At 37.0% G+C, this 20,837-nt stretch overlaps 1 protein-coding gene across 2 annotated transcripts in view; it reads right to left on the bottom strand.

The window, feature by feature from the left end:
• The window catches only part of LOC105155957 (tRNA/rRNA methyltransferase (SpoU) family protein), a 44,008-nt gene that overhangs the window by 4,581 nt on the left and 18,590 nt on the right, over positions 1–20,837 (bottom strand). For both annotated transcript variants that reach the window (XM_011071948.3, XM_020691754.1), the window contains 13 exons: positions 20,535–20,696; positions 20,307–20,454; positions 20,036–20,136; positions 17,910–18,071; positions 16,453–16,500; positions 15,978–16,085; positions 14,370–14,444; positions 11,496–11,546; positions 10,507–10,650; positions 10,104–10,234; positions 8,912–8,999; positions 2,643–2,702; positions 2,326–2,575 (listed from right to left, as the gene is read on the bottom strand). In XM_011071948.3, coding sequence (XP_011070250.1) covers positions 2,326–2,575; positions 2,643–2,702; positions 8,912–8,999; positions 10,104–10,234; positions 10,507–10,650; positions 11,496–11,546; positions 14,370–14,444; positions 15,978–16,085; positions 16,453–16,500; positions 17,910–18,071; positions 20,036–20,136; positions 20,307–20,454; positions 20,535–20,696 — 1,528 coding nt within the window. The remainder of the gene's footprint in view (positions 1–2,325; positions 2,576–2,642; positions 2,703–8,911; positions 9,000–10,103; positions 10,235–10,506; positions 10,651–11,495; positions 11,547–14,369; positions 14,445–15,977; positions 16,086–16,452; positions 16,501–17,909; positions 18,072–20,035; positions 20,137–20,306; positions 20,455–20,534; positions 20,697–20,837) is intronic.

Genomic DNA, 20,837 nt, shown 5'->3' with positions numbered 1-20,837 from the left:
CCCATTAGAAACTAATATTAAGCTTGGTTTAGAGTTTTTAACTGACCTTTCTAGCTTTGAGCCGCCTTGAGCCCATTGAAAATCCAACTAATATTCCAGATTGCTACAACAATAATCTAGTGCAGATAGGCAAGGCTAGGATTCATTTTTGCTAATAGGAAAAGATTGTGCGGCTCATTCAGCTAGGCTGTGCATGTTCTATATGACTGCTACAATAATCGTGCTGTATATAGGACCGAATACACCAGGTACTGGGCTGACAAACGATGGGAATCCATATATGTACATTGATTTCCTTTTTGTTCCTGTATCTCTAAATTTTGCCAGCTATAGATCTACACTAAATATTATTCTATCACTTGTTCAATGTGTTGTAATTCCCACAATTTCTTCGTGTTCTTGGTTTTTACACATTTCATGTTTGTGTATTTGGCATCCAATTTTTGCATCTAATTGTAGTAGATACAAGAGACAAGGGTTTGCTGCGACTTCAGAGTCCTCCCATGATGGAGGTGGTATTCACAGTAACACAGAACTACAGATGTAAGCAGAATTGGCGTAAAAGAGAATGTCAAACCCCAGGATGAGAACAGAAAGAGTGCTTTCTACACTCCTAGTCCAACCACTATGAAAAAAGACTTTTCCCACTCCAACTCCAAAAACAAATCTTTAATCAATACAAAATTATTTTTACAAGAGATCCATTTTCAGCCATTAGGAGAACGTATGCTAGCCCCAAGATTCAAGCACCGAGTAACTAGCCAAATCTCCAGCAGCTGGTCACCAGAAAGATTCTCTTTAATCTCCATCAGTAAAAGGAAAACCCGAACTTCAATTTTATTAAATGAAAATCCGAATGATTCTTGTAACCCACAATAAATTAAACTCATCCAACAGAAATAATCGTATACGGATAAATACACTCTGAACCTAATACAGTTTGCACCATACAGAACCCCCTGACATCCTGGTAATTACAATAACATCAACAAATATCAATGGTAGGTTACCCATTTTTTTTGCTCCTGTAATAAAATCTTCTGATATTGGAAAAAAAGAAAAGAAAAAAAACATGGAATGCAGTACTTCAACGCATTGACTACATGTACTTTCTTGAGTTTATGGGCCAAATAATCCTTTGCTCATCATGTATAGCATGTAAAAGCATATTGAATATGCTATAGATGTGAGGGGCTTTGTGTCAAGAGAATGTCATCCTATGTGTATATGCATGTGTGTTTGTATGATCACATCGGTGTCAAGAAAATGAATAGGCGTAGGATTTACATAGATCTGCATGTACGAGCATAGAGGACATCAATCATGATGCATATATCTGCATCTAGGGATGATGGCAACCTTCGATTGGGCCTGTTTGGTTTGTACTTCATCCACACACCACATCCCCTGTCACAGAACCTACACCATTCAATGTCAACCATCCCCAAACTAACCTACTAAAACTACCTTCTAGCCCCAGCCACCCACCCCCACACCATGCCAGCACGCTCAACTCCATCTAGTAGCCCACACAATCGCCCAGCATCCTTTCTCTCCCCAGTCTAAAATGTCAATCAATCTGCATCCTAGGCCCCTGCCCAACCCCTATTTCTTCCACTTCAGCCATCAGCATCATTGGTGCTTCCACCAGTTTCAAAGTTGATGCAAGGGGCTAGGGTTGGGTTTGCAGAGACTTGGGGTAGAGTGGGCTTGAAATGCAATCAAGCATCTGGTATCTCAGATAGGTAGTTTGTACTGCAATCAAGTTATTGCCTAACACTTTATACCTCCTAATGAACAACGTAGAGGATGCTATAAATAAATTAACAGTCAAGCACAAGCCAAAAGCAACAAGGTCATCAAACGTCAATTTTTCCTCTATGCTCAATTATCATTGTAAGCCACCCAAAGAGTGCCAGCTTATTTATCCTTCTAAAATTACTCCTTTGTTAATTTTATAACTCATATTCCTTTCCGGGACACCAAAAATAAGACTCCACTTCCGTAAAAGGAATTTGAATTTCCATATCTACCCTCTCATTTGAAGAAGTGATTTGGCATCACTAACTTTCAACCATTATTTTTAAGGGCAATAGTGTTAAGTTTTACAAAAAACTTAATTCTCAACTCTCATTGAAACTGCCGTGCACTGTAAAGTAGGATCTTTCATTTGAAACAGAGGAATATTTAAAACTGGCATCGGTCTGGAAGATTAATTTAACTTGAACCATAAAATTTAGCACAAATGTCATTCACATACTGAGTAGTTCTAAATGGGTCTAGACATGCAAGAGCAGGACATAAAGAGCACTAAAATTCACATACCCAAAAGTGATCCATATGATGTTGTTTTGTCCAAGAAAGCTGTGGGGGCTGAGTCTGGCACGTCATTATTGGAGAAAGTAATTTTTCTTTGGAAGTCATATAATAGTTCTTCCTGTGGTTGGATCACTGATTGTCTTCCATTTGACTTTAATATTTCACTACATTTGGGACCTTCGTCAATTAGGATGCTCTCGATCTTGATAGAAGCTGCATCTTTAGCCATTGAGGATCTAAGGTCTTCCCTTGTATCCTGCAAGAATTAATTATGAGCAAAAACTACAATAAAAAAAAGGTAAAACAAGTAGCTAAGTGCTTACGTTCAGAAAATCAATCACTCGATCCATGAGTGTTGGTGGGACGCATTCAAATTCAAGATCCTGCTTAGAAATAAGAAACCAAAAGCAGGGATTATTCTTCTGCATGACAACAACAATCAATCATATAACACCAGGAAGGAACAACTCAACTGCAGAAGCATCTCTAATTTTGAATATGAAGTTAGAATACATGCAAAAAGTAGCTATTGACATAATATATGAAAAAATAATAATAATAATGATTCTAGCTAACGCCTCTCAAATAGATGACACCGCCCTAAGAGAAGTGGGACTCACCTTTAAACATAATTTATCTTTACATTCTCTTCTATATTCCTGCGTAGTTAAACTTTTCATTGGTAAAGGACAAATCACTCAACCCAAAGATAGAGAACATACCCAGAACTCTAGTTTACTACCAGTCATGTCGCTGGCATCTGATATACTAATTGAAACATGAAATAGAAGAGTATGCCTATTGGTCTCATTGATTGTAGAACAGTTTACATCCAAAACTCATACCTAATCTACAAAAGCAAACGAGCTCAAGATCAAAAAGAAATTCCTATACTTTCTCCTAAGTAATAACTCATATATGGTTTCCTACTAAATCCCTATAAAAAATTTACCAACTAATGAAAGATATTTTGTTTCCTAATAAATCTGATTAAGATTACCAACTAAAATAAATTATCTACAAAGAACTCCAATACCCGCCTCAAGCTCATCACTCCCAGAGCTTGCTGAGGATGATTTCTAATCCAAGTCCCAGCACAATCTTCATGTGGCTGAATGGGTTTAGTACAAATTAGTAGTGAAGCTTTCATCGGCCCTAATTTGATTCGTGTAATCATGTTGGACTTGGACAGTTGGACAGGCCTGTTGACAATGCTGATAGCAGGCTTGTAATCTTTGTATAACTTCATCCATAAGGAGATAGCAATCTGCTGCCTTCCCAGCCAGATACCTACTCTTCCTTCTGCCATAGCTGATCTTGTCTTCAAGACATGTAGCCCAATATTTGGACAGGTAAGAGACAAATTAATAAGTCTCCCAATTAACTATTTGTGTCTACACATGGCCAAAGGAGGATCATCCTTCCCTTTCCAACTTCTTCTCTAATGGTATTTCCATGCGTTTGCAACTTAATATTCCAGTGGCTTCAACAAATCGAGAGTCTAGGCTCACTGCAAGAGGAAAATATCTTCATAACTGAAATCTCCAGTCCAAGAGAATACTTGACTGCAGACGATCTTTTACTTAAACTTCTTCTTTCAACCTCTTCTTGAGTTGAGAAATCTATCCATTATCATCTCTTATATTCTGATGTCATTCACATTTACAATTAAAATAGGCTTCATTCTTTCTCCATATATTATGAAGAGAGTGTGATAGGCCTGTTCCTACCTATCCAGTCTTTCGAGGATGTTGCTAATCCCTATGAACCAGACTCAATAACTGGGGCCATAATCCAAATTTTTACCAACTATTCATTAACTCTGAATATCACCATTTGCCTTATGTTCCACGGTTTGCTTCCAACTCCCTTTTGTTGAATATACAAGGAACAATTTCCATCTCATAGGCACTATTATCTCCGAAGGACTGTGACATGTTTAGCTTAGAAATTTACATTCAGAATAGCACTACAAGAAATTAGACAAGATGGAAAATTATCAATGAGAAACAACAGTGTTGGAAGATATATATTAGTAGGTATGATATTATTTGTATATATCTAGTAGAATAGTTATCTTTGATAGGGTGTTTGTTCCATCTCTATATATTAATATTAAGATGGTTTCTTTCTATTTCACATATATACACCTCTTTTTCCCTTCTCTACTTTTCACATGGTATCAGAGCGGGTGAATGAACAAATATATATTAATATATATTTGCTTATTATTTATTTAAATAGACAAATGAAGTGAGAGGAAAGAAAAGAATTGAGAGCAGCCAAACCCTAATCTAGTCGAGCTCTTGATGACCGCCCGCCCACCCTGGCCGCTCTGTCCGCCGGTACCGTCCTACCCCCCGCCATCAGCAACTCTCTAGCGCGCAGACCTCCTCTCCAAAGTGCGGTGAGCCTCTGCTCTCGCCGAGCGCGGCAGTCGCGCTGCCGCATGCAGCCCTCTCCTGGCCGGTCGCAACCCATTGTGCTTGTTCTTGGGCTCTTGTTCCATGGACTAAGTTCTTCTCACTTTAATATGTTGTGCCATGGTTGCCCATACTCATGATTGCGGTTCTTCTAGAAATCACTAAAGTCCTCATGCTCGGGGCGCTCGCACTCCTATCGGGCCTCATTACTGCACTTATTGTGGTTGAACCAACCACGTATCAGAAAGTGTTGGATTAAGTTTGGTAAGCTGGAGTTACTACACTTAATGCAAACGGAAAACCTTCTTCATTAAGTTCCGATGCAGTCACCCTTAGTCGTGCAAAATATGAAATGCTCCTCTATCGTCACATAGCTAACTCTGTTGATCATGTTGTCTCTTCTTCTCCTCGTGCTTTTATTGCGTCTCAAAATGTTTTGCATGTTAGATTCAGGGGCCACTACCCATATTATTGGTATCAAATCCAACTTCTCTTCTTTGTCTATGTCTTACACCTCGTCATGTGTGCGTGTAGTTGATGGTTCTTCCTTTCCAATTTTGGCGTGGTATAGTTAATCCTAAACATCTTAGCCTTGCTATTGTTCTTTCGCCCATAATTTTCCTATTAGTGTGCTCTCTATTGGTCAACTCACTAAAGAACACAACTGTTGGGTAACATTCTTTCCATCCTAGAGTATCTTTCCGGATGTCACATGAGTGTGCCGGTTTCTACTATCTTGACATATACACATGTTGGGGTTCTCGCCCTCTCTGCGACTGCCTCATCCTTTCAGTGGCATTGTCCGCTTGGTCACCCATCCCTACCTAATTCAAAAAATGTTTTACCCTTTAACTCACCTATATATGTGAGTCGTGTGAGTTAGGGTGCTTCCTTTCCTCCTTGTGTCGAAAAACGTAGTTTATCTCCTTTTCTCTAGTCCATTCTGATATTTGGGGCCCTCATTGGGTCGAGTCTGTTGTTGGTTTTAGGTATTTTCTTACCTTTGTTTATGATTACTCTCGAATGATTTCGGTGTACTTACTCAAGGATAGATCTCAAGTTCCTAATATCATAAATTCTTTCTACGATGAAATAAAAACCCAATTCCCCACTAATATAAATGTTCTTGGCACTGGCAATGCAAATGCAGTAGAATTCATCCACAAAGAGGTCTCCCTATTTTGTATTTCACAGCATTATCCATCGAACTTCTTGCCCTTATACATCTTAATAGAATGTTGTGGCCTAACGTAAAAATTGCCACCTCCTTGATGTTGCTCACATCATGATGACCCAAATGAATGTTCTAAAGATTTCTTGGAGGATGCTGTTCTTACTGCTTGCTATCTCATTAATCGTATGTGTCAGGGGTTCTTAATGGGGATATTCCTTGTTCTTGCCTTTACCCTGATAGGCTGCTCTTTAGTGTCACTCCACGGGTCTTTGGTTATGTATGTTGTCCATATACTTCACATGGGCTTGATAAGCTGTGTCCTCGTTATATCAAGTGCATATTTCTTGGATATTCTCATGTACAAAAAGGGTACGTTGATATGATCCTACTCTCGTCGATCCTTCACGTCTGTTGATGTTATCTTTTTTTCAGTCCACCACATATTACTCAAAGGGCGGTCTACTCATTTGGGACTCCTCTTATACCCCTTCCCTTACCCGTACCATCCCCTTGCCCTCCTTGTCCCGTCAAATATACGTACACAGGTGTACCCGCGCTCACCAACGCCCTGCTTGGCCTCCTCGTGCAGCTCCTAAGCCTTCCACATCTCCTACATGTGATGATAATCTTCCTATCGCCCTTCCAAAGGTAAACGATCTTGAACCGCACATCCATTAGCTCCCTCGCTTTCCTTTACGTCACTTAGCCCGGTTGATGGCACTTTTGTTGTCTCTTTCCTCTGTGATAATTCCTAGATCCTATCATGAGGCGCTTCAACATCCTCAATGGCAGATGGCAATGGATGAAGAGATATCAACACTCATTTCTCGAGGGACTTGGGACCTTGTTGTGCTTCCACCTAATGCCCTGCTTGTCCTCCTCATGCAGCTCCTAAGCCTTCCACATCTCCTACATGTGATGATAATATTCCTATCGCCCTTCGCAAAGGTAAACGATCTTGAACCGCACATCCATTAGCTCACTCGCTTTCCTTTACGTCACTTAGCCCGATTGATGGCACTTTTGTTGTCTCTCTTTCCTATGTGATAATTCCTAGATCCTATCATGAGGCGCTTCAACACTCAATGGCAGATGGCAATGGATGAAGAGATATCAGCACTCGTTTCTCGAGGGACTTCGGACCTTGTTGTGCCTCCACCTAATGCTGATATGGTGACTTGTCAATGGGTATTTACTTTAAAATACTGGGCTCATGGCACAGTTGAGCTCGTTTGGTTGATAAAGGTTTCACCCAAACTTTTGGTGTCAACTATTTCAAATCATTCTCTCCTGTTGCTTGACTAAATATTCGTGTGCTTTTCTCCTTCGTAGTTAACCGGATGTAAAAAATGGCTTCCTATACGGTGACCTACATGAAACCATGCTTATGGAGCAACCTCCAGGGTATGTTGCTCAAGGGGAGAATACTAGCATGTGTGCAAATTGAAGAAAACAATTTACGGGCTTAAACAAAGCCCTAGAGCATGGTTTGATAAATTTAATTGAGTCGTTAGCGACTTTGGTTTTTCTCGTGCCAAGCAGATCACTCCGGTAGTGATGATCTATGTTATAAACAATCCAGAACAATCATTGTAATGGTCTATGTTGATGATATTTTGATTTCTGGTAGTGATGTTGGAGGTGTAGAAGATACTAAGTCACACTTATAAAAGCACTTTGTCATCAAGGACTTGGGACGACCATGGTATTTCTTGGGTATTGAAGTTGCTCATAGCAAATAGGGAATTTCCTTACCCCAAAGGAAATATGCTTGTGATCTCCTCGAAGAGACCACTTGGTACAAAACCACTGGATACTCGTGTGAACTTGGATCTTCATTTTTGGATGATGATGGTAATTATTTGGAGGACAAGACGAATTATAGACGGTTGTGGGGAAGTTGATTTATTTAACTGTGATTAGGCTTGATATCTCCTTTGCAGTTCGCCTAGTTAGTCATAATTAGTCAGTCAGTTCATGGGCAAACCACGACCTATTCATTTGGAGGCTGCTCTCCTGATTCTGAAATATATTAAGAGAGCTCCTGGTAAAGGATTGTTATTGAACAACATGGACATATTAAAGCCTATTAGTAGATATGACATGCTCTATATATAACAAGTAGAATAGTAATCTTTTGGTAGGGTGTTTGTTTCATCTCTATATCTTGAGGTGGTTTCTTTCTATTTCACATATACACACCTAATTTTCCCTTCTCCACTTTTAACAATAGCAGGAAAGAACTAGGGAAAATTGCAGTTTTGGTCTCACTGGATAGACGTTTCACTTTTAGTCCCACATGTTACTAGCTCAACACTATTGGTCCCACACGAAGAAAAAGTGTTGCACTTTTGACCTTAAATCCATTTTAATTTTTAAACGAGAGATGGAAAACCATTTTTCAAAGGTCAAATATTGCTGGAGTTTGTCGATGTTTGAGATATATATATTTTTTTATCTATCCCAAGTACCAGCTTTTTTCTTTGCAAAAATTTAGTATTGCTCTTTGCCATTTTACTGAGTAAAATTGCATAAATGCCAATGCCCGATTTTAATTCCCTTCAACGGCATGGTACCAAAAACCACCTTTGAAAAGTGTTTTTCCATCCCCTTTTTAACAGTTTTAAGTGGAATTGGGACCAAGAGTGCAACACTTTTTCTTCTTGTGGGACCAAAAGTGAAATAGCATCTATCTCGTGTGGGACCAAAAGTGCAATTTTCCCTAAAGAACCACCTTGTCTCATTGAAATATATACAATTAGTAGTGGAAAGTTCTAAAAGCATGGTTTGCTTCAAGTAAAATTTCTAAGTGAATGAACCCATAATGAAAGAAGATTTCACAATAAAATCTTCAGATGTTAAGACCAAAAAGGTTACTCTGGAAAGGATGTGTCATTATCTATTTTGGCGAAAACAAGAACCAAATTGTTTAAATATTGTGCTTTCCTTATTTAAACTCTAAAGCGAGTAATAAAAATTGTTAATGACTACTGACCTCAACCCGGTTAGTAAAAATCCCAGCCGGTGATATGGATTTCACTGGATCGAAGAAAGCGAGATAACTATCCATGGAAGCTCTCAACCTGCATAAAAAATTGATGAAGGACTACATAACAACAAATAACATAGAAACATGCCAGTTTACAAAAGCACCAGATATTGATATTAGCTTGCTCAATTTCAGGCTTAAAGAATCTTAAAAGAACCAGAACAGGGGTTTGCAAGATCTGTGTAGTCAATATTGGACCTTTCTAATAAAACAGATGAACCCCAAATCTTGTTCACTTGTCCACATAAGGAATTTACCATACCACAAGCAATAAGGAGTCAATCTCATGTTGATCTAATGGCACTTGCTGACAGATTCAATTGCTGGATTCCCTACTATTTCCCTTCACACCAATCTCAGAAGAATTCCTTTTCTCAGGGTTAGCATTGTACTACTGTCTCCTGGTGCTTGATTTGCTTTGCTTTGGAAAGTTTTGCCTGTCAGTACTGGGCATTTCTTTTTATCTTAAAATAAATTCTTATTTTCTTTTCAGCTTGTTTATACTCTAAAAGTGAAACATTAATACGAGGCAGTATGTACACATATGCATTCATTATACAATTTGTCAATCCCATCTTAATGATTCCTTGTGTATTCTTTTGCCAATGTTTATTTATAAATTGTTAGGTTACCTTCAAAATATTAAAACATATTGTAATAACACCGAATACTGAAAACTCAGGGGGGCCTCCCTGCCACCCCACAAAACAAAAAATGCCTCACCTTGGACCTTCCCCTCCAAAGAACTATCTGGGATGGACAAACTAACAACTTGTCAACTTATAGATTTTTAAAGCACACAGGTAGATAAAGTAAACGTTGCTACTAGAGAATAGAAAGAGAAAATTGATAGCTTGTTGCTGCCCGTAATGGGACAGAGACAAATTCACAAGTCATAACCATCAATTGATAGCTTGTTGCTGCTCATAGTGACACAGAGACACACTCAAAACGGTCAATTGGTAACTTGTTGCAATTCACAGGTACATGCAGCAAACTTTTGCGTAAGAATAGCAACAGAAAAGTAAAACCAATGGGTTAAGATATAAAGCAAGGTTTAGTAACTGGGACTAGAGAAACTAAATAACAAGACATGACTTCAATCAAAGAAGCTCCTAATATTGCATGTTAAACTAACCGTGCACAATCTGAGTTATGGGCCAAATAATCTCTCAAATCCACAAAGCACCTCTGCTCCAAAGACATGCTATCACATGCACTGGAATTTGAATCAGGCAACAACTTTTGAAGAACTTGATACAGCAATATCTGCCAGTTAATATATACGATACAGTAAGTATCATAATTAAAAACCAGCATGCAGCAAAAAGAGTATGTAAAACATTCTACAGTCGTGCAAAGATCCAGGTATGTTACTATCCCTTGTATGATAAGCAAAATTAGATTTGAGAATGCCGTGTTAGATGTAGGAGCTTCTATCAATGCCATGCCATCTTTTATATATGATGCTTCTTTGAAACTTGGACTGTCCGAATAAAAATGATGTTGTGATTCAATTGGCCGATAGATGGAACACTTACCTGTGTAAATCCACGTAAAGTGTGATGATGAGAGGTCAGCAATGGAACAATAGGAGGAAGTAATTCATCCAGATGTCCAAATTGAGTCACTTTTTTTCCATGGAGAATGACATTAGCTGCTATGAATACATACGATGACAAAGCCTGCATCCATCAAATTTATGTCACATATCTCCAGAAGAAAAATAAGCTGAAACACCCACCATCTCTGAATAGATGCAATATCATGCACTAAAAAAATAATTTGCCTTATATCATAGAATAAAGACAACAAGTTTCCTGTGAGAATGATTCGTGCAGAAACCTAAACATATTTGAACTGTGCAAGGATAGAAGGCTGAGTTCATAGTCTTATTAAAGAACTCAACGTCATATGTATAGTAGGTGAAATAGAAATAAATTATTATTAAAAAAAAGATTGATTTACATATGGAAAATAAACAGAATAATACAGGGAACTATGTATTCTAACAATATTCTAAGACTCTACCTTCACCAAAAATGTCTCACTTTGGACATAACATTATTTTCCAAGTATGCAATCTATATAGCATTACTCCACCAAACTGTTTTCTCCAGGAAGGAATTGCTTCTACAACTTTCTGCCAACTTATGCTATTGAAAAATCATAAGACAGCGGATACTCCAACAGAGGCACTATTGGTAATCCAATAATTACTAGAGATGGGAGCTTCCCCACAATGTGTTGGTTGTATAATCTGATTGAATGTTACATGCCCTATGAAGAAGCTCATTATTCGGAGACGTGGGGGCAAGTGCACCACCCAAGTGCATGACTTGTTTTACTAGGGTTAAATTTAGCCTTTTTGACTATTATAATTCCAAAAATGAAAAAGCATGTCGGTATTAAAACCAAAGTACAAAAACCCAGATATCTAGCATTTGTGCCATAATGATCCTGTCATGGTGTATCAAAAGAAAAACATTAAATTCAAACAACATAACTAAAACACATAATGCTTCTCTACCTGAGGCCGCAAATCATAATTCCTTAGCAAAGGAACCAATTGTTGGCTAACCTGCAATGTGAACAAAAGGTAAAGGCCTTAAAGAAAAAGGTGTAATAAAGAGGTGAAAGACAGAAAACTGAAAAAACTTTAACATACAATTTTCTGAGCTACAAAGAGGTTTAAGATGTTAGAATATATTGTAAACTTATTTCTTATTTTATCTTTGTTACTGTTAGTATCTAGATTAGATATATTTCCCTAATTAGCTCTAATCCCAACTCAATATATTTGGGGTTAGAATTCTTCAATGGTACTGTTAGAGAAGGAGAGTGAAAAAAAGTTATCTACATTGAAGGACCCAACCCCGATATATATCGGAAGGGATGGTAGAGATAACTACGAAATAAAATCAACCAATTTATCACTAAGACATAGAAGAAGAAATACATAAAACAACATAAATTGTAACTCCCCTCAAGGTGGAGCATATATATCAATCATGCCCAGCTTGTCAACAAGGTTTGAAACTGCTTTGCTCCAAGCTTTAGTGAAAATATCTACTCTGTGCCCCGAAGGAGTGTATCAAGTGCAAATTTTCTTACTCATAACTTCCTCACAAATAAAGTGGCAATCGACTTCAATGTGCTTCGTTCTCTCATGAAAAAAGGGATTACTAGCAATGTGAATCGATCTTTGATTGTCACAATACATAGGTACTGGTTCATTATTTGTGAAACCCAACTCTCCCAACAAATTCTTCAACCATAAAAGTTGACTAACAGTTTAAGCCACCCTGTACTTAGTTTGTGCACTCGACCTAGCTAGTCTACTCTGTGCCAACATAGGTACCATACGCAAAAGTAGATTTCCTATCATATTTAAAACCCAGCATAGTGTGCCTCCTAGTAGGCTTCTATTGTAAGATGTCCACGTCATTCTAACAACAAACCTTTACTAGATCTGCCTTTATGTACTTCAAAATCCTACGAGCCGCTTCCCAATGAATAAGTCGTGGCTTATCTATAAAATGACTAACCAGACTAACGGCAAAAGAAATGCCAGCTCTAGTCTGTCTCAATCAAATAGATCAACTTCCCTGCAAGTCGTCTATATTTCGTCATGTCTTCAAGATAGTCACTATCATCCTTCCACAAATCACGACTGCACTCCATACGTACCACCACTGATATCACTACTGTAAAATCTCATTTCTCTACTTTATCTTTCTCCACTAATTTATCACTAATTTGGCTTGCTAATGGTTCTTATTCTCCCCTCTTTTAGAAGCATTAATCCAATTTAACACTCTTGCTCTTGATAATGTTCCCACTTTGTATTTTAGGATCTGCAAACAAGGAGGACAAACACTAAACTGGTGGCACCGATGCTGGTGAACTATATTATATGGACACTACTAATACACTTGAGGATGTTCGTATTCACTCTGCTTCTCTTTCTCCATTTCAATGACACTATCATCTAGGTCATACCTCATTATCTAAATTAAAGCAAATATGACCTCCTAAGTCTTTCGTTTCTATCTTAGAGTGCAGGTTGGTCAAGCATCACCGTGCCTGTTTTTCGTCTAGAGCAGAAAAATGTAGTATATTTCCTTTTCAGACTTGTCATTCCAATATTCGGGGTTGATCTTGTGTTGAGCCTGCTAGACTGCTGTAGGACGACTTGTGTCTACTTACTTAAGGATCAGATCCCCAATTCCTAATATAATCACCTCCTTCTATAATGAAATAAAGATCCAATTTTCTATTAATATCCGGATGAATAATGCATTAGAATTTGTTCAAAGCAAGGTTTCCACATTGTGTGGCTCATGGAATTTTACATCAGACTTCTTGTCCACAAACCTCCCAACAAAACAATAGGTTAGCTGAAACATAGACATAATCTGGATGTTGGTCACACCCATGAGACACAAACAAATATTCCTAAGTCCTTTTGGGGAAATGTTGTCCTCACTGCATGTTTTCTCATTAAACATATGCTCTCAAGTGTCTATGGCCACATTCTATACTCCTACCTTTTCCCCATCAAACCTCTACTTCATATACACCTTATGTCTTGTACGCAATCATTCCATTGGCCTAGACAAATTATCTTGTGGGTTAGTCAAACTCAAATGTATCTTCCTCAGTATTTCCACACAGAAAAAGAGGTACAGTTGCTCTAATCCACTCTCCCGTGGTTCTTTTCCTTCAACTGTCATAACCTTTGGACTGTCGAGTATAGTTGTTTTGATTGAATATGTTGTTGATATTGTAATTTCAGGAAGTGATGTTGGCAGGCAGCAGAAACTTAGTAGCAGCAGTAGGAACATTGTTTCGAATGATGATTTGGGCATCCCAAGTATTTCTGGAGTTAAAAGATATTGAAATTGAAATTTCATTTTATACAAGAAGCTATAATGAGTTAAAAGATATATACACCTGTTTTATTCATTTGGAGCAAACAACAAACATCTTCACCATGCCAAGGAATTTGTGAACAAGCTGGCATGATTGTCATATATCCTCCAGCTTTAGCTGGGAAGTATTACAATATTTGGGTGATCTTGTTTCTTATTTTATCAGGTGCATATTTTCCTAATTTGTACTGATCCAAACTGTATAAATGTGGGGGTTAGAATTATAGACACAAATTTTCCAGCCTTCTCAATTTCAACACAAGAAAATCAAGTTTAGAGCAGCAAATGACGTTATTCATAACACTTCCCATTTCAAGAACTGCTTCAATCACAATTATCTCAAGTTTTAATTCATCTCACTTTAATAAAATTAACTTTTCCATGTACAAGAAGTGATAAATCCATTTACAATTAACATGAGAATAACAAAGGGAAGAAACAAGAGAAACAAGCATAAAATTACTTCTTACCAGTGAGGGGAAATTCAAATATATATAGATAGCAAAAGTTTCCAAGTACTGCCGAACTGATGGCAAATTGTTCCTCTACAATCACACGAGAGAGAATGTCAATAGATCAATGATTCAAAAATGTAGAAAATGAAACAACATGAAAATCGTGCTATAGGAGTAGGCAAAAAAAGTCAAGAAGACTTCTTTTGATATTGAATCACATAATATATATTATTACATATTATTGCATCCCTATGATGCATCACAATATAGCATAGGAAATCTCTTAATGCATACAACAATGTAGGAAAGTGACAGAACCAATCCATTGTCTGCTCCCACTAGACAAGAATATGAACTGGATAATTTCATATGTTGGCAACAGGAAATCAATAGAAGCTATTCCTTTTGCTTTGATGCTTGCTTTTAAAGTTGCTATCGATCTTGGAACATGTACAAAAATTCTGTTTCTTAACATAATTTCAAGAAGTAGCGGGGATAACAAATTAAAAAAGGGATAATTGCACTTCCTTTCTCTGAAGTTTAGTGTAATTACACGTAGACCTTTTGTTAGTAAAAATTTAATGAATTTGTGGTTATTAACAAAAAGGCGGAATAAAAATTGATATTTACGTTTTCACATGACATTCTGATTTTGTTAAAGGCAAGTAAATATTATGTGTTTATTTAGTTTTAAGTTGATAAATAGTTAGATTTATTTATTTTTGTAAAATAATTTAATTTATGTTAATAGAACTATATATTTAGTTTTGGCAACATGTTTATTCAGGAAATAATTTGGTCTTGTAACATGTTTATAAACTCTTTTCTTTCATAAAATATTTTTCCAAGACTACCCTTTAACTTAATAAAAAAAAAATATTTTATTTAGTGAATCACGTCACAAAAATATATTTTGTAACATGTTTTTTCATAACCAACCTTAAAAAAAATGATTGTTTGCACAACTTACATCTTGGACTTGAGGGCTCATAAAAAATGTTAAATAAACATATTAATAAGTTAAATAATTTGTTAACTTAAAAATAAATAATTACATATTTGACTGATATTTTTTGTACATAATACTTCTTACATAATGAGATCTAAACATACTTGATAAATTAAATTATTTATCAACTAAAACGTAATAAACACACATTCTTTAGTTACCTTAAAAAAATACCAATAGTTTTCTCATGTATAAAATATAATTTTTGGATTTGGAGAATCCCACATATAAAATAAAGTATACCTAATAACTGTAATAATTTATTAACTTAAAATTAAATAAGCATATGTATTTACTAATCCCCAAAATAAAATACTATTTTTATCATGCAAATTCATGCGTAAGTGACTAACTTGCAATAGAAATTAAACTGCGATGAACCAAAATAATTGAAGGCAAAACTTTTAGAAGGATAATTTAGGAGAACCATATAAATCGATTTGGAATTAATGTTGAAAATTTGTTAGATGGAATCATTTGAAACTTATTGAAAAGATAAGGACGATTCTCAAATGGTGAAATGTTAGGGTCAAAAATGAATTTTACCCGTCAAATAGAGAAAGCACACAGTTGGAGTTCAAGTGAATCAGGAGTTTCTAGGTAAAATAACTCACACAAATTGATGTGTGCAAGCTAGAAGTTACTTGCTCAACAATATCTAGGTCAACAAATCGCGACAACACACATATCATCTGCCATGCACGAACTTTCCGCCTATGAATCTGCAAAGAGCGAAAGAATGCAATGGAAAAAATGTCAAGAAAAATTATTTTGACAAGAACTCTAGTCACCATCAAGCAAGAACTTCGAAGGGTGAACCGTGATTTGAAATCTAAAAAGCTCCATGTGTTCTGTTCAATGCATCATAAGAAAATCAATATCATATTTGTCTCTGGGCATGTCTGCTGTACAAAGAGATGGGTGAGGAGAAAACAATCATTTGTGGTGGATATCTGAGAAAGTGATACATTAGAAAGGACAAGATAAAAGTTTCAGGACAATTGAGGCAGTGAAGAAAATTAAAAAGGTTCATGATCCCTCAACCGAACATAGAATTTAGCTTTGTTGAAATGTCCACTAGGAACTCACCGCACTGTACTTTTTATACAACTCCTTAGACAGGTCTTTGTCATTTACCTGCCAACAAATATAGATTCAGCTGTCAACAAATATTTTCCTTTCACATGTCAGGGAAGGTGTGAATAACTGCGCTCTAACACATAAGAATTAATTGACATTGATGCAGTTAAAAGTCAAAGTAACTAGAAGTGAACCACTATAGAGGAAAATGTGGAGGTATGCCTAAAATCCTTCATGATTAGAAGCAAAATAAGATCACGGTTGCAGGTCACCTTCTACAGAAGGGAAACTATACAAATTGGAACAATCTACCACGGAATCCGTTCTTTAAGGAGATTTCAAAGTTATATATGCCAGAGAGTCATGCAGATCAGAATATGCTGGTTGATGAGATACTCATTCTTATTGCAAATGGTGACTGCTAAGTGTCACAGAGGAATGCAGATGAAACATCACACTTAACTTATTTGGAAAGGAACTAAATATTAGATATCTTTGTAGGTTTGGTTATCTCCTTGTGCTAAGAAGTTGCTCCACAAAGCATCTCCATTAACCAAAAGGAAATATATCATAGATCTTTTGGAAGAAACTGGAATAGGAGTTGTCAACAGGCACATTCTCTAATTGTAGTGAATTGCCACCTTTATTAGGCCTTATGAAGTCTACTGATAAAGAGACATATTAGTAAGGTGTGATAAGTCTGTTCAAGACTTATTAGAAAGTTGCTTCATATCTGTCATACTCAGCAATTCATTGCTTATGCCTGTCAACCAATTTATGCATCATGGGCATGACTCACTTGGAAGCAGTCCATTGCATTTTAATCTCTATCGATTTTTATCCAAGAAAAGGCATCTTATTCTTTATCCAGAGTAATTTGAGGCTGTACTATTTCCCAGGATGCAGGAATGAAATGAAATAGAGAAATGACCACAATAACCTTTATGAAATAGACGAAATAGCCACAGTACCCTTTACGTAAATTAAACACAACAGTGCATTTAAGGATTTCGTACAAATAAAAGCAGCAGGATTCGTACCAGAGCACATACACATTCTGGTACTCATACACAGTAAATCTACCCACTCCTAACAATAACATTGATCAAGGCAGTAACACGGATGCGAAGGGAAAAGGTTTTCTAGAGCAAACACAGATTTCTGATGAAGAGCCACTACACGCATGCATTCACTGAAAAGAAAACAAAAAACTGGTATGTGTTGGCTTGAAAAGATTAAAAGTCACATATAAAAGATCAACTAGAACTAAAGATGCTAAAGAGAGGAGTATCACCAGAAACCAAAATAATCTCAATCAAATGATATTAAACCATGCATAATTTCTTCTAGCTGATGGTGTTCTCCATCAGGTAGGATGCTAAGAAGGTTGGTTAATAGACAGAAAGGACCATCAGAGGAAGAGCCAGAGATGAAAATTTTAAATCCAAAAAGAAAGGATATATTACCACAGAATTGAGAAGTTCAAGCAAAAACATTTTGCCAGATCCAATAACAGCAAGGTATTCTTCGTCTCTAGCCGTAGACTTGACCAAATTAGCCACATCCGCAAGTCTAGAGAACAAAACAGCAACAGATACTCGTGCATACAACTCCGTATTGATGAACACCTGATCACATGTTGTGCATATGTGAAAAATATCACATCATATAATCCTTAAATATCACATGTGTATTGCATGTGATGTTTTTTAATAAAAAACTTGATGAAAAAATAGTTATAAATGGCAAAGTGCAAAATTTCGTCAAGTTGAAATGGTAAGTTGACACAAAAAAGTTTATATGCCAAAGTGTAAAAACAACCATAGTTTGGATGGCAAAATATAATTAACCATGTTTCGAGTTAACAGATAGTTACAACTATTTCCATTGCCATCCAGCATTAATGCTACCATCAACAACCCTCATTAACATCATCATGCTCATTCCTCTTGCCATCACTCATCCAAACCAGCATGCAATCCCAATTCTTTAAACCACGATTGTCATTATCATCATTTGTAAAGTTTTAGCTCAGCACACACACGAAGAACCCTCTCCACTGCCGGCTGCTTGTTGTGACTCACGGACTCAAATATTTCATTTGGGGTACAAAATATAATTTCTTATTACCATTGTATTCTCGGTCAAATACTATCATCGACCATCAGCAAGTCCTTTGTTATCTTTAGAACCGATGGTTTTTGTTGCAGCTCTTCTCTCCAAGGACATTTTTATTTGGCATGAGGTGAGTGCTGGAATGGTGTCCTGGTATGCAATATCTAGATCCCTGTAATGTGGGGTGATATCATAATTTCACCTGCAGTGATTCAGGCAGAATTATTACCTAAAAGGGAAAGCAGGTCTACCGACATCCCTAGTCAACCCACTTGTAATCCAGCTAAAACAGGTCTCTTATGCCAGTGTCTAGTTGATGAGCCATATTACATGGGCCAGTCCAATCTGTAACTGAAATCTATTATGACCAGGCCATCTATGACCGCAATCCATTTTAGCTAAACCCAGACTGTGTTTCAGGCTCAAGACCGAGGCAAACCCAAAAAACAGGCATTTCTAGTTCAGTTTTTCTTGCTGTCCATTCATTGCATTAGGCTGATGGTGCTCCTACTCCTATCCTACAAGTTCTTATGTAGTCCGTATATTCCATGAGTATGACATTTCCTATCACTTACATGCTTGAAAACAGCATTACCTCATTGACGATTGTTCAACAAGCCTGAAATCTGAAACCAAGAAAATCATTACTTGGTTCCAAGAACATGCTGAACTTAGAAATGCCCTATGGAATTCTTATTCTTTGTATCCGGGTGTGCTTCACAAGTTCTCCTGCCCCACCACCCACCCCCACCCCCACCCCAAAAGGAAGGATCACATTAATAAACATCTGCTGGAGTTGCAAGGCCTATTCCACGTCATGCAGAAGTACCTAAACATCTATGGAGTGAGCTTGATTGTTGTTGGTTGGTTATTCTATGTCATTTAACACCTAGGGGTTGATAGATCACTTAACACCACAGTGCACATTTCAGGTGTATGTATGTTTTCTTGATGAGTTGCTGACTAAAGTTAGCAAATGAGATTTTGAAGCTATCCAGTTTGTTTTATGGGTTATTTCATTTCATAAAGGTTACTGTTATAACCCTGTGTCCAAAAGGTCTTTGACCACGGAAAGCGCCACTTTTCTTATATTACCATTGGCAGACTCTGATATAGAAAAAGAAAATTAACAATAAGAAAAATGATAGAGCTCCAAGTCACAATTCTCTACAACTAGATGAGTTGTGTTCTAGCAGAATGCTCAATCAAGTTCCATCTTCGAAGTTAAACCATGAAACCTCATAAACTGCCTTAATCCCATGTGCAATGTGGTCGTTTTTGTTCCACTAGGCTTTTCATTAGAAACCAAATATAGCAATTTTCATAAAGAGCATCTAGGATCTTGAATGTGCTCAACCATCTTAATTTATTTTTCCAATCCAGCTGTTTATACTTGTTAGCAAAACAACAGAAACGTTAAAGCAGCAAACAGCATGAAATTTTTAAGATCACACTCTACTATCAACCAGCAACTTACATCAGTTAACTCAGGATCTAGACGTTTTGAAAGCATGGACACTTCAGTCCTTGCATCATGATTTTCAGCCAGTTCAGCTTCAAAATCCTCATCAAAAGCAACTATACAAAACGAACCAATTAGAAAGAAGTAAGAAACAAAAGATATGAACCTGTCCTAAAGAGATCAAGCTGTCACGTAAAACTGACTCGGCAATATGAATCAAGCTAGTCTACTAAGAGAAAGTTTCCTCCACTTCAACCACAGAACACTGAACAACTTCAAAGAATACCTGAACCATAAAAGGTGAGCAGCTTCAGCTCTTTAATATAGTATTTTAAGGTATTTGGGTAGGCCAGCCAAAGCCCACATAAATGTAATGCAGCAAGACGAATGGTACGCGGACTTTTTGTGCCTTCCTCGACAATTTTCTCAACAAACTGCAGAAGATTGTTATAGTTTACATGAACATGACATAAAAGCTATATATTTGAAGAAAAAGAGTGAGGATACCACATACCCACTTCAAAGGGCCAGGGCCATTGTCAAATTCGTGCATGTGGCCATCCCCAAAAACTGAATAATGCAAGACAGAGGATAAAAGTGCAGCAATAGGAGCCACCCTCCTTTTGTTGCAGCTGACATGCAATATCCATGAAGAATGAACCAAAAGCCACATCATCTAAGAAGAGAAAAGTCTTTATTAGTAGTTATCCGGGAATACAGCTTTACAGTACAGGAGGAAAAAATATGGTTCACAAGGAAACACAAAAGCTAAGCTTGATACATTGTTCGCATTTCATTATTCTATTCATCAACCATT

This window comes from Sesamum indicum, linkage group LG2 (assembly GCF_026168435.1).
Source record: "Sesamum indicum cultivar Baizhima isolate 11 linkage group LG2, ASM2616843v1, whole genome shotgun sequence".
NCBI lineage: Eukaryota > Viridiplantae > Streptophyta > Magnoliopsida > Lamiales > Pedaliaceae > Sesamum > Sesamum indicum.
This window is presented reverse-complemented; position numbering and strand designations above follow the sequence as displayed.